The sequence below is a fragment of the Bos taurus genome, chromosome X (genome assembly GCF_002263795.3).
Source record: "Bos taurus isolate L1 Dominette 01449 registration number 42190680 breed Hereford chromosome X, ARS-UCD2.0, whole genome shotgun sequence".
Taxonomy (NCBI): Eukaryota; Metazoa; Chordata; class Mammalia; order Artiodactyla; family Bovidae; genus Bos; species Bos taurus.
This window is the reverse complement of record NC_037357.1, coordinates 123,527,204-123,540,821: the sequence shown is the minus strand read 5'-3', so window position 1 is coordinate 123,540,821 and position 13,618 is coordinate 123,527,204. Positions and strand designations below refer to the sequence as shown.

At 43.5% G+C, this 13,618-nt stretch overlaps 1 protein-coding gene across 11 annotated transcripts in view; it reads right to left on the bottom strand.

The window, feature by feature from the left end:
- SH3KBP1 (SH3 domain containing kinase binding protein 1) overlaps positions 1-13,618 on the bottom strand; it is a 331,585-nt gene that overhangs the window by 60,984 nt on the left and 256,983 nt on the right. For all 11 annotated transcript variants that reach the window (NM_001128500.1, XM_059883336.1, XM_059883338.1 and 8 more), the window contains 1 exon segment: positions 3,168-3,275. In NM_001128500.1, coding sequence (NP_001121972.1) covers positions 3,168-3,275 — 108 coding nt within the window.

The window sequence follows — 13,618 nt, the reverse complement described above, 5'->3', positions numbered from 1 at the left end:
CTCAGCAGGAGTCCTCCTGCAATATTTTATGTAATAGAGCAGCGCTTCTAGAAAAGTATGCCATGGACTCCCACTTGAGCGAATTTATTGCCCCATAAAATATGACTGGGGACTAGAAGGCAGGGTGCTACAAGGTAGGCAACCACAGGCTTTGTCCATTTGTTAAACTATTTATCCAGATTTTATCTCAGCATTCAAAACCATACTACCTCAGTCAGAATCAAGAAGGTGGCAAAAGTCTGGTAGGATGGCGAGCTTGCTAAGATCCTTTAGCCAGAGGGAGAGGCGTCACCATGGAGGCCTTGGCATCCAAATGCTTTGGATGTGAACACCCTTTATCAGGCTCAAACAGGTAGTCTGGGTGGTCCCATGCTACCCAACTCTAAGCTCACAAGGACAGCGGCCATGTGAGTCTTCTTCACTTCCATCAACCAGTATGGCAGCCTGTCCAAGGAAGGAACCCAATAGATACAGAGATGAATGAATAAACATAAAACATCACTGCCAGGCAGCAGATGCCCACCAGATATTCAAAAAGACACGAAGATTGTGCCATCCTGTACTCGCTTATCTCTACACATACATAAGGCACTAGATTTCTTTTTAAAGGCTAGTCATCAAAGTTCGTAGATGCACTGGGATCCCCAGGGAAGCTCACCAAGACACCAAGCTAACTCTGTGCTGATGTGATGAACTGGAGTCAGATTTCTACCACTGTTGCACAGTTTTAGCTGGAGTCTTCTCACACTTGTGCTAATAGTAATTACAAAGACTGGAATAGTTAATATGTATGGGGCATTCGCAAAGAACCAGGCGCTGTGCTAAGGAATTCATATGTGTCATTTTGGTTAATCTTCTCAACAATTTAACAAGGTCGGTACGATTATTCCTGCAATTTAATACATGAGAACACAGTCGTCACTCAGTATTCATGGGAGATTGGTTCCAGGAACCCTGCAGAGAGCAAAATCCACAGATGTCCAAGTCCCTCATATAAGATGGGAGAGTATTTGCAAATAACCTATGCACATCCTCCCCTATACTTTAAGTCATCTCTAGATTACTTATAATATCTAATACAAAGTCAATGCTATATAAATGGTTGTAAATGCTATGTGTATAATTGTCACTACACAGCAAATTCAAGACATCCAAGCTTTACCTTTAGGAACTTCCTGAAATTTATTGTTTAGTATTTTCAACCCAAGGTTGATTGAATCCACAGATGCAGAATCCAGAGATACTGAGGAAACAGTCAATGAGTTGATCTTGAACACAACAATTAAGTGACAGGGCCAGGATTCAAGTTCACGTCTATTCAATGCTGCAGGCTAGAGTCACAACCACGTTCTACAAATGTCTGCCAAACCTCTTTCCTGTGTCTTACAGTTTTAAACATTTACTATACAGATACTGCCAAGGGCTAGTGTCTTTTTTTCCTCAGGGATGAATTCTGTTAGCCAATAACCCACCACTACAACCATTATCAATAAAAATGGCTCAAATGATTTTGCTTGGTGTAAGACGTCTACTAAATGGTGAGCCCTTCTCTGTTCTACGAATTTATTCTCCTCCTAAAATATGGTTAGAAACTAGAAGGTGGGGTTGTCATCACTTAGACAGACACCTGCATCTACACCAGAGCTTCCCAAATCGTAATGTGGAAACAGGTCACCTGAGGATCTTGATAAAACGTGGGTTCTGATGCACAGGTCTAGGGTGAGGTTCAAGCATTTCTAACAAGCTCCAGGTAAGGCTGACAAAGTGTGGTCCCCAGACCAGCAGTGTCTCAAGGATCTAGAAAACACTGGGAAGCAGAATTCTCTGAACCTCAAACTTAAATCCCAGAGAGAACACAGATGTGGAACCAAGCATCCTTCAGCTAAACAAGAAAGACGGCTATCAAAAAGCCTAAAACGTGCAGCCGTTTGTTCAAACCAATCTACGGGCTGTAATCTTGGTGGGTACAAACACCATCTGGCTCCTTGAACAATCATATCCATCCATCTAAGCAGTGTACACATCACCAATGCTGTTTAATATCCTTGGTAATCAACCCACTAATATTGTAGCTACCTTTCCTGAACCTCAATTCCATAGGAACGTGATGGGTCAAAGTTCATGGTCCAGTAATAAAGCCCCCATGGGCATGAAGAGAACACAGGCCAGAAAAAGTGGGCAGAAGGCATGAGAAAGCCTGAGCCAAGAGCTCTGTGCTGAAGAACAGCTTGGAAAAGACCAAATAGACCAAATCACTGTAGAATTCCTCTTTACATTCCTCTTAGAATGTAAAGTGCTTCTAACTTTTCAACATTTCCTGTTACAGTGTCATTAGAGAAACAACATGCTTGCCGCGAGGCAAACAAAGATGGACTGGCTCATTTAAACCACAGCATTGTAAAAATGTGTTCTCACAAAGAAAGAGAAAGTACAGATCAGAGGGATACACACACACACACACACACACACACACACACACAATAGGGATACATGTGTATTTGTTGTTGTTTAGTTGCTAAGTCATGTCCAACTCTTTGCGACCCCATGAACTGTAGCCCACCAGGCTATATGGAATTTCTCAGGCAAGAATACTGGAGTTGACTGCCATTTCCTACTCCAAGGTATCTTCCCAACCCAGGGATCGAAGCCATGCCCCCTGCATTGGCAGGTGGGTTCTTTACTACTGAGCCACTAAGAAGCCCATGCATGTGTATACCTGGCCAAATATGTGTACACAGATACACAGACGGGAAGATCAGTAGGCCTCATCCTGCATCCTCAGCTTCACAGTGTGCTGTTCAGCCACTTCCATATTAGTCACTTCACCAGCCAAGGACACACTATGTAGGATACAGGCCATCCACTTACCAATGGAAACCCCAACGGTTTCTGTCATTTATTTGGTTGCGTAAACACTCCAAGTACCAAACCAAGTGCTTGTCTAATCATACAACGACCCTAGAAGAAGGCTCTCTGATGAGGAAACTGGGGTTTGTGGAAGATAACGGACCTGTCCACACACATCAGGTATGGGGCAGCCAGTCCATCAGACTAAAATGCCGAGGCTCTTTAACAACAGATGTCCTCACCCCGCACCCCCAGCCCATCATGGAGGCCGCAACTCTGACAGCAGGTGGTGCGCTGAGAGCCGAGCCGCAGAGACTTACGTTTCCCTCCTTCTCAAAGTCAGGTGGCAGCAACTTGACGAAGTTGTCAGGAAACACTCCTCGTCTGCCGTTCAGTTCTCCTTCCCACCAGCCCACGTCAATGCAGTCCTAGGAAACAGGAGAGCAGAGTGAGAAAGGGGGCAAGCGCCTCACGGAGAGCTCTGATACCCCTTTTAGAGAGATGGAAGTGCTTTCCCTGAGGCAGCCATCAATGGTTCCTAAGACTCAACAGTACAAACCCCAAAGTTGGATGGGAGGACAAAAGCTCCGGTGTCCTAGAGCTGCCAGCTGGGACTCGAAACCCAATGAGGCTTTTAGAGGCCCTCCAGATGGTGACTGCAGCCATGAAATTAAAAGACACTTGCTCCTTGGAAAAGTTATGACCAACCTAGATAGCATATTAAAAAGCAGAGACGTTACTTTACCAGCAAAAGTCCATCTAGTCAAAGCTATGGTTTTTCCAGTAGTCATGTATGAATGTGAGAGTTGGACCATAAAGAAAGCCGAGCGCCAAAGAACTGATGCTTTTGAACTGTGGTGTTGGAGAAGACTCTTGAGAGTCCCTTGGACTGCAAGGAGATCCAACCAGTCCATCCTAAGGAGATCAGTCCTGAATATTCATTGGAAGGACTGATGCTGAAGCTGAAGCTCCAATACTCTGGCCACCTGATGAAAAGAACTGACTCAGTGGAAAAGACCCTGATGCTGGGAAAGACTGAAGGTGGGAGGAGAAGGGGATGACAGAGGATGAGATGGTTGGATGACATCACTGACTCAATGGACATGAGTTTGAGTAAACTCTGGGAGTTGGCAATGGACAGGAGGCTTGGCGAGCTGCAGTCCATAGGGTCACAGAGAGTCGGGCATGACTGAGTGACTGAACTGACTGAGAGCAATAAGATCTTTTTCCCCCTCTTAAAGATAGGAGAAAATATATTTTCTTCATTTTAACACAATGAAATTATTTCATTAACTGCAAATGTGGGTTAGAAAACATCACACACACAAATGTTCCCTTTGATTAGCCTGTCACAAAGCTTGTTGAAATTAAGAAGGGCTGGGTGACAGTCAGCCAAGTGGGAGAAAAATCCCACCCTGTGCAATCTCATTAATGCGCCTTCTCCTCCCCGTGTTGAGGGGGCACAGTCATCATGAAAAGCCCTTCTCCCCACCCTACAGAGCTTAGTGTTTGCTCACTAAATGAAAGAAGAAATCTATTCATTCTCCCAGATCAAATCTGCTTCCCTTGGAATGACCCCTATTATGTTCATACCTTTGTCGAACGTTTGAGTGCCTACTCTGTGCCAAGTCCTGGGGACAGAGCTCAGTGTAGCCTTCATAAGCTTCTATCCTGAGCCTAATGGCCCCACGGCACTCCCAGGCACTCAGCCTCATGCCAGAGAATCACCTGCAGGTTTCCCCATCCTTGGTGGGTGGGGAGTTTGATCTTCTCTAGTTCGATAATAAATCTCGTATTTGTTCTCTGGGTCCAATTCCACTTCTCCCCCACCCAATCCAAGACCTACTGGCCTGTTGTCAACCTCCTCACTTGGGCATTTAATCCTTCCCTGTGTATGTACAACATACGCACCACTGTCAAGCACATGTTGTTGACAATTCTCAGACTGTGATCGACAACTTCCAGCTAAAAACCCAAATGGGCAAAGTCTTTCCCCCAGAGAAATGCTTTTAAAATAAATGCTCGAGAAAGTGAGGAATTCCTGTTCAGGGCCCACAGAGACACACTCGTGGTCCTTCACGATACCGGTGGGGCTGGGGGAGGGCTCAGGCAGGCTCAAGCAGCAGATGTGCAGCTGGCCTCGGGCCTGGCACTGAGCCCTTGGAGGCCCTGGCTTATGTGACTCATGTGTGCCTTGCTAGAGCATCCAGTCCAGCAAAGACAGAAACACAGTTGAATTTTTCACCATCATACCCCCAGCCCAATGCCACATATAATCATTATTTCTGGAATCAATGAAGGCTCTTTCTAATTCCGAATTCTGTGATCTCCCCTCAGTCCAAGACTAGGATTATTGCAGGACAAGATAGTCTCTATCTGCCCCAAGCTGTGAGGATTCTATATAAGTTAAGGCAGAGTCCACCTCAGGTGAGAAGTAAATGCTCACCATTGTCTCTTCCCACAGGGGTAACTGTTAGAGAAGACTCTTGAGAGTCCCTTGGACTGCAAGGAGATCCAACCAGTCCATTCTGAAGGACATCAGCCCTGGGATTTCTTTGGAAGGAATGATGCTAAAGCTGAAACTCCAGTACTTTGGCCACCTCATGCGAAGAGTTGACTCATTGGAAAAGACTCTGATGCTGGGAGGGATTGGGGGCAAGAGGAGAAGGGGATGACAGAGGATGAGATGGCTGGATGGCATCACTGACTCGATGGACGTGAGTCTGAGTGAACTCCGGGAGTTGGTGATGGACAGGGAGGCCTGGCATGCTGCGATTCATGGGGTCACAAAGTCGGACACGACTGAGAGACTGATCTAATCTGAACTGTTACAAGGCTAGATCGACTCTTTAAAAAATAACATGGGTTCGGGAAGTGGGTCCTACATTACCCCAAGCAACATCCTTAGACAAAGACACTTGAAGCATCAAGTGCAGATTTACTCAGAATAAAACAAGGTTCAAAAAACTTACAATCTGAAAGAATGCTTATCTTCTTGGAAAATGACAACGTGAAGCTGAGCTAAGTGTTTTGGTCCTGCCCATGTCACATCACTCCCTGAGCAATCTAGCATCAGTCCTGAAATAATGGATTCATGAACAGGGGTTGTGGAAGCAGAATCTGATGGGTTGTGAGTTTCTTCCACCTCTGAGAAACCATTATGTCCTCAACAGTATCAGGAAAACTTATGAAGGAGTACGGGTGGAAATTCTTTACTCCTAATTCTTAAAAATTAAGTCCTTCAATCCAGAGCCTCTGTTTCTGAGGAAATGCCTGGTATATATTTTTTTCTCTTGTTTTTTTCTGGACAAGTTCTTGTCATCTTCAAAACCCAACCTGAAACTCACCTGTAGGAAAGTGACTATAATGAAAGCTTTTATCTTTTCTCTAACACTCAGAACTGTGTTAATTTGCATTTCATGATATTCCATTTAACACACAACTATTACATATAAAATATATGTCAGTTCATTCTGTAGGCACCAAACATTAAACATGCAAAAGAACATTATCCCTAACTCCAGGGAGCTTAGAGATGTGTGTGAAACACACACATGCACACTAGCACTCACATAACATACAAGGTCTTTTTTTGATAACTGTATCAACCACGAGCTCTGGTACCAAAGAGAAAAGAATCATTAACAGCTTTTCCAATAATCTTGGATCTTTTCATGTGTGAAGGGTTTGCTTATATGAGGGCTGAATTTTTCTCCACGTTCATTTCAGATCATCTGATACAGACTTAGGTCTGTAAAAGGCACTCAAATATTGCTTAGTGCTGTCTTTCTTTTGAAGGCTTTTTTTAACTTTCTAAATGGTGCAAATCCAAGCTTCCCATTAGTCTTATGCAATCAGTAACCCAAGAACCACTGTAATGAAGCTTTCGGTTTTGTATGCCAGAAAAACAATAAAGAACATTTTAATAAGCAAAAGCATATTCAGAATAACTTCAGAACTTATGTACGCCTACAGGGGAAAACAGTGCATATGACAGTATATTTATTATACCTCCCATCAGTGATGAATAGCTTGGATGGCTCATCTGGGCTCTGCTTTTTAAGGAAAACATGAATAGTGCTAATCGCTGTGTAATTCAAGGTATGAGAGGGGAAGCATGAAGGTGGAACACAGTGTGTCTAATCATTCTGACCGGTATAAGAACAAACACAAGGTTCATGGATAAGTACACTGAAAAGAGAAAACTGACATCATGACTTAGAATACTAAGAAAAATGAAAAGGGCATCTGCTGCAGGACAGAAAACAGCCACAGGGTCAAGATGCCTGCAGTGGGAGCGAGATTTAGAGAACTGAGACTTTTTTCCTCCTAGCAATAGAAGCTAATTTAAGGGAAACAGGAAAAATTCTGACAGTAAACTGAGAAGTGAAAATAAGTCCTCTTCAACAAACCAGACAGAAGAATGAGGCTTTTGGTGGCAGAGATGAAGAGAGAATTATTTGTCTGAGGGCTCTACTTCCAGGAGTGTGAAACAGCAGCGAATTCAATTTATTTAATTAGGACCTAAAACATGCAGGACAGGAGAGGAATTCAGAGGGGAAAGAAAGTCATCGTGACCTTATGGGGCTCCCAAGCTCAGAGCCAAGTGAAAGAGGCAGGCACGGCGAATCAAGATTGCACTGAGACCCAGGCAGCAGTGCTAGGCTGGATCAGCGACAACAAGGGGGGCCGAGAGAAGCCTCATCCTCGTCTGGAAGGAGAGGACAAGGGCAAGAATCAAGGTCATGAGAAAGGCCAAGGGCGGGGTCTCCAAGGGTGAAACAAGGGAAAAGGGAAGGCAGGAAGCTGGGGTCATGGATGAGAACATTCGAGAATTGGCCCTTAGAATGAAGGCAATGCTTGCCTCCCAGGAAGCGCCAACCAGTCTCTACTGAAGAGTGATGTGAGGGGTGAGGCAAGATGGCACTCATGAGTGATGAGGGCAGAATGGACAATCAATGACTTATGAGGCCAGAGCATCATCAGGGTGGAGTTTTAAATGTCCCCCAGGAGGATGGCAGGAGGTGGAAGAAGGGAGAACAATGAGGCAGTAGCTGACCACTAAGGAGAGAGGTAGTGCTGTTAAAATACTGGAAGATTTTACAGTGACCATATAATTTATTTCCAAATCTAGGACACTATTAATAATTATACCACAGGTATAACCCAAGACGATGGCTACACTAGTGAATTTTGAGATTTCAATAAGGATGAGGAAAGGGCAATGTATGCAGCTAAAGGGATGGTCTTTAAATGAGGTGGAAGTTTGCAGTGGGACAGAGTAAAAGATCTGCATGTATTATAGATGAAAGTTTCCAGAACAATGATGACTAGAAATAAGATCTATTCACATGCAAACAGAGGAAAGTAGACCTTGACCCTTATCATGAATCAAAGAGCATAGAAAGAATTATATTTCTGACATAGGATATACACTCTTTTATGATTTAAGTCCTCAAAATGGTTTCTGTATGCCTCATCCCCAGGCAGATATTAGAGTAAAATATATTTTTCCTTGTAAAATACAAATGATATGTTTCCTTTTAAGGAATGAATAAACAGAGCCTTAGGTGTGCTGTACTCCAACCTATGTTCCACACTGTATCTATCTCATGAGCCAAGGTATCTCAGAGAGAGGAGGAAGACAGTGAATTGGGGCCATCAGATACTTCAGTGGTCCTCCAGTGATAAAGACTCTGGGTCTCAGTTCCGTGATACACAGGAGAAGATGAAGTGTAAAGAGCAACACAACTGCTGAACTGCTGCTGGTGGGTGTCATCATTATTGTGATTCCAGGAGGGTAGTCCTAGAGACCTCGAGGGATCATGAGCCCAGGAAAGCGTCTTGATTAAGTATACAATACATCTGTCACGTGACTCAGCATCATCTTCCGGTGAAACTCCCTGGCAGAGGCTCACACTCTTGGAGGGAGGCTAAGGCCCCAGAGTGTGTCTGAGGAGGGAGACTGGCCCGGCCCCCCATGTCAGGCATTAGTCCACTCCACCTGCCAGAGGGGCCCTGGGGAACACGGAAGCATCACCACTGCGCACAGCTCTCGTGCTAGGGACCAGCTTAGAGGTGCTCTCTGACATCCAAGCTGGCGGCAGGAGTCACCAGTGAGCCCTGCTCTGTCTGCCTCTTGTGTAAGAACTTCAAATGTTTAAAAAAGACCAACTCGCCACCTGGCTTGTAAACTGTAAAACCCGGCTGCAACCTCATGTGGGGCTCCATTTGGTCCAGAGTGCAAAGCAACCTCTTAGAGCAGTGTTTCTTTAAGCTGGCTGCACATTTAGAATCACTTGGGGCTAATACCCCACACCAATTAAACTATAAATCCTGGGGGTGGGGGTTAAGACTGAGAAATCAGTGCCTTTTAAAGGTCCCTACGTCCTTCCAATGTGCAGTCTGAGAATCAATGATTTAGACTAAGCCTTCTCAAACGTGTATACTGTCCTTGTGTGAAGACGACAATTTGGATTCAGTAAGTCTGGGGATGGTCAGAGATTCAGCATTTTAATAGGTTCCCAAGTGATCTCAATGCTACTGGATGATAACTTTGAGTAACAAAGTTCTCAAAAATGGGAAGCTCCATAGAAACAAAGAATCTTATTTTTATACTCTGTATCCACCAAACACCTAGCACAGTGCCTGGCAAATACTGATGATGAGTACATGTCAGCTGAATGGATGAACTGATGGATGGCCCGGTCTCCTCTCAGACTACTATTCCACTTCTCACAATTTTCAAACATCCAAAGTGAAGTCAAGTTGAACAAGGAAGAGGAAGGTCTAGATTAGCTACACAAGAAAGCTTCATTTATATAATCAGGCTTCCCTGGTGGTCTGTACTGAATTATTTGTTCATAATTGTAACAATTTAAAAAGTACCTTTCAAAGAGAGGTCATGTTTTCTAAGACATTGTACATGGCCTATGTGAGTTGGGACAGGAGTGTATAGTTCAGACATATAGTTTGCTCTTATGTCACCCCAGCAAACTTCAAAATGATGGTTTCACCAGCTGGTCCTCTTGAAAAAGAAAAGTGCTCCCCTGGTGGTCAGCTGTCCCTACATTCCCTAGTACTGATTTCCCAGAAGTTATCCAGCATGACTGTTTTTCATGACCTTCTCTGATGACTGAAATATCATTAGAGGAGAAAGGGAGTGTTATGTGATTTCAGTGTGGCTGTCAAGTGAGCCTCTGAGTGCCTCGAGGGGGTCTCACACTCTCAGTACCCCACCAGCAGTATGAAAAGTGCTGTTTAATATTTACTAATGAACGCCTTCTGCATGGAGCTTCAGGGGGGCTGTTGAAAGGACACTTCATGGAAGCCGAAGCCCAGGAGCACTTCGTTCTGCCTCAGCTTGTTAACACCTTCTCAAGAGATGCAATTATTCTGCATGGCTGGGATTTCTGCTCAGTATTTCCAACATCCCCTAAGTCAGTTACTCCAGCAGACTCATCAACATCACAGTCTATGAGGTAACAGGAAAAAAGAGAACCATGTCTATCTCAGTGTCAGAAGAAATGCTCATCAGAGCATAGTTAATGAGGGAAGTCAAGGAGACCATTCCAGGGACAAGCCCACTAAAGAAGATGTCACATTTCAAGTGTTCACATCCTAGGATGGGTGAGGCTTAGGCAGTCATTCAGTTTTATGATACTGGGAAGTAGTGACCTCAAAGAGATTGTCTACTTCTAAAAGAAAAAATCCTGACTTTTTATTGGGCAACAACTTACAGGCTTTGCTATACTTATAACCTTTTCGTTTTACATATTGTATGACTGGTAACAAAAAAATTAGATGAATAACACACAAACAGCATTAATCAAGCTTCCTTTTAGTCATGTCAATATTAATTAAAGCAAGTCCTGATGCCTGAAAATTGTATTCAGAAATAACTGCATGCCCTTTATAAGCTATCCATACCACACCTCACATTTTTGTGCTTCCTCTTACATCTGGTCATCTGTGACTGTATAATCTCAACAACCATGCACTGCACACTACATTATCAAAGGACTGGATTTTGTTGTCTTCCCTGCAAGAGTGTGGAGTTTCATTATGGTGGGCATGTTATTTGCAAATCAGCTCAACCTGTCGAGGCTTAGTTTTAGCCTTCATTCAGGGTGGGTCTAGTGTAGCACTGGGCTTCCGAGGTGACTCAGAGGTAAAGAATCCACCTGCCAAGCAGAAGACACAGGTTTGATCCCTAGGTGGGGAAGATTCCCTGGAGAAGGAAATGGAAACCCACTCCAATATTCTTTTGTTTTTTTTTAAATGTCTTAGTTTATTAAAATAAATGTTGTACATTCTTGGCATGACCAAAAATAAATGATAATTCATATTGTGCATAGGTTCTTGGTCATGAACACTCCAGTATTCTTGCCTGCAGAACTCCATGGACAGAGGAGCCTGGTGGGCTACAGTCCATAGGGTTGCACAAGAGAGAGTCAGTTAGCAAATAAACAACAACAAGGGTAGCACTATTCCTATGACTGACTTTTTGAGTTGTCAATTGGATGCCAAGTGTGTTCAATGAAGTTTTCCTAGTCTGCTTGGCCAGAACTCCAACATCTCCAATTACTGATATCTCTAGGATATCTACTCATCTCACAGCTCACCCACACCTCCCCTCCCATACTTATTTTCTGCTGGGCCTGGAAGACTCTTGCCCTACTGATGCATGCTTAGTATATGGCCAAAGATTCAAGGGACTCCTATATATAAACTTCCAGAGCTCACTCTTTGCACAGCTCAATCTTCTGCAACTCCCTGCCCTGAAAATTTCATCTACCTCAACAGTTGTGAGTTACAAACAGTTACAGTCTCTGTTTCCTCTATCAGATGAGTCTTCTGCTCTCTGTGCTCCAGTGCCCTGTACTGCAACTAGAAAGTTGTTGTTGCTGAGTTGCTAAGTTGTATGAGTCTTTTGTGACCCCGCGGACTGTAGTCCTCCAGGCTCCTCTGTCCATGGGATTCTCCAGGCAAGAATACTGGAGTGAACTGCCATGCCTTCCTCCAGGGGATCTTCCCGACCCAGGGATCCAACCCACGTCTCTGATGTCTCCCGCACTGGTGGGCGCATTCCTTAGCACTAGTGCCACCTGGGAGGCCCAAAGTGGCGGAAGGGCAAATCTAATGCATCCTTCACTCCATCGTGGCTGTAACCGGAAGTTATATTCTCACTTGAAAATGTTGTTTCTTTAATCAGAGTGAATTTATTTTATTCTAGGTAGAATAGAACTTTAAACTCTATCTTTAAAAGTCTGAGCTATTTCAAGGTCTAATTCCCAAAAGAAGTCTAGGGAAAGAATTTCTGAAATGAAGACACATATAAGGGTTTTTAATTATCCCGGAGTTTCCTTTCTCGTCATATATACTCTTCTCTAACAAGGAAGGTAGAATATTCCCTAAGGAAAAGTCGAGTCACTGTTAACCATTTTTATATGGAAAAGTTAAATATATACAGTAAGTTAGTGACACCCAATCTTTTCTAGGTAATAGCACATCTATAAAATGCTAATATTTTGATGACACACTGCTGGAGGCCTGACATTGTTGGAGGCCATCAACTCGGGAGAGGGTGGGGTTCCACCCCTGAAGGCCCTTTGCATCCACACAGGAGAACTGAGAGGATCACTCCTATAGCCCGCTCAGAGCACAGGGGTGAGGAAATACGACAGAAGTAACATTTGAGTTCAGATTTCACTAAGAAATAAGAGAAAAGTTGAAACCAAATCTCAGTCCCCAGAAAGAAAAGAGAGTTTTCACAGGCATTATGAGAGGCAGGCAGACAGGAATTAGGGGAGACTTTTATAGGAGACAGCCCAGAGCAGAAGCCTCAAAACCTCTGGGCTCATAGATGGTTTGCCTCTTAGAAAAAGATGCTTCTATATGGAGCCCTTCAGAGAACAGCACCCAACAGATGCTACCATACTGGCCCAACTCCAGGGTCATCACTCACAATGGGCATCTCCTGGAACTGTGAGACGTGGCTATATAGTTAATCACAACAAATATATACGAATTGCCAACTGATTTCATTTGCAGCCTATACAATCCTAAGTCTTAGGAAATGTTTATATTTTTGTCCTTTTTTTTTCCCTAACAGAATGAAAGACTTTGTTCCCTCTTAATTCTACTTCAAACGTCAGTAATCATGTGAAAAGCGGATGTTTGCAGAGAGGGCCTTTCTTGGCTACTTGTACTCTGGCTTTCAGAACGATCAGAGACATAACATATAAGGGCGTGTGAACTAGCATTACGTCAAGTGCAGATCATCAAGGTGGCACTTTTGCATTTTTTTTGCCCATTTAAATATAATTAAGCATGTGAAATTATATAACAATATGTTTTCATAGAAACTTCTCATTTTCTACTTGTTAGGTCATTTACATTGAGAGGACCACTTGATGCTAAATTTTAGAAGCTGTTTCTAATGGCGCCTTCAGCTCATCCAAATGGCTAATGGCATAATTTACCTCTCAAGGCTGTGCATCCTATAGCAGAGATTTCACTTATGTTTAGAGAACTATATTGATTCTGCACACAAATACATGCTTTTCTTCCATTAAAAGGATAGTAGGTATAATAAAAAATCATTTTGCTTTATTACAAAGACACTGGCACTTATAAAACATATTTCATTATGTTTTAAGAGATGTTCTTAGCTCCTGCATCACCTCTAAGAGACACAAAGAAGGCTGTTAGGGTAAGGGGGGAGGAATCTTCATTTTCCAAATAAGCACCAGGAAGGAATAAGAAGTGA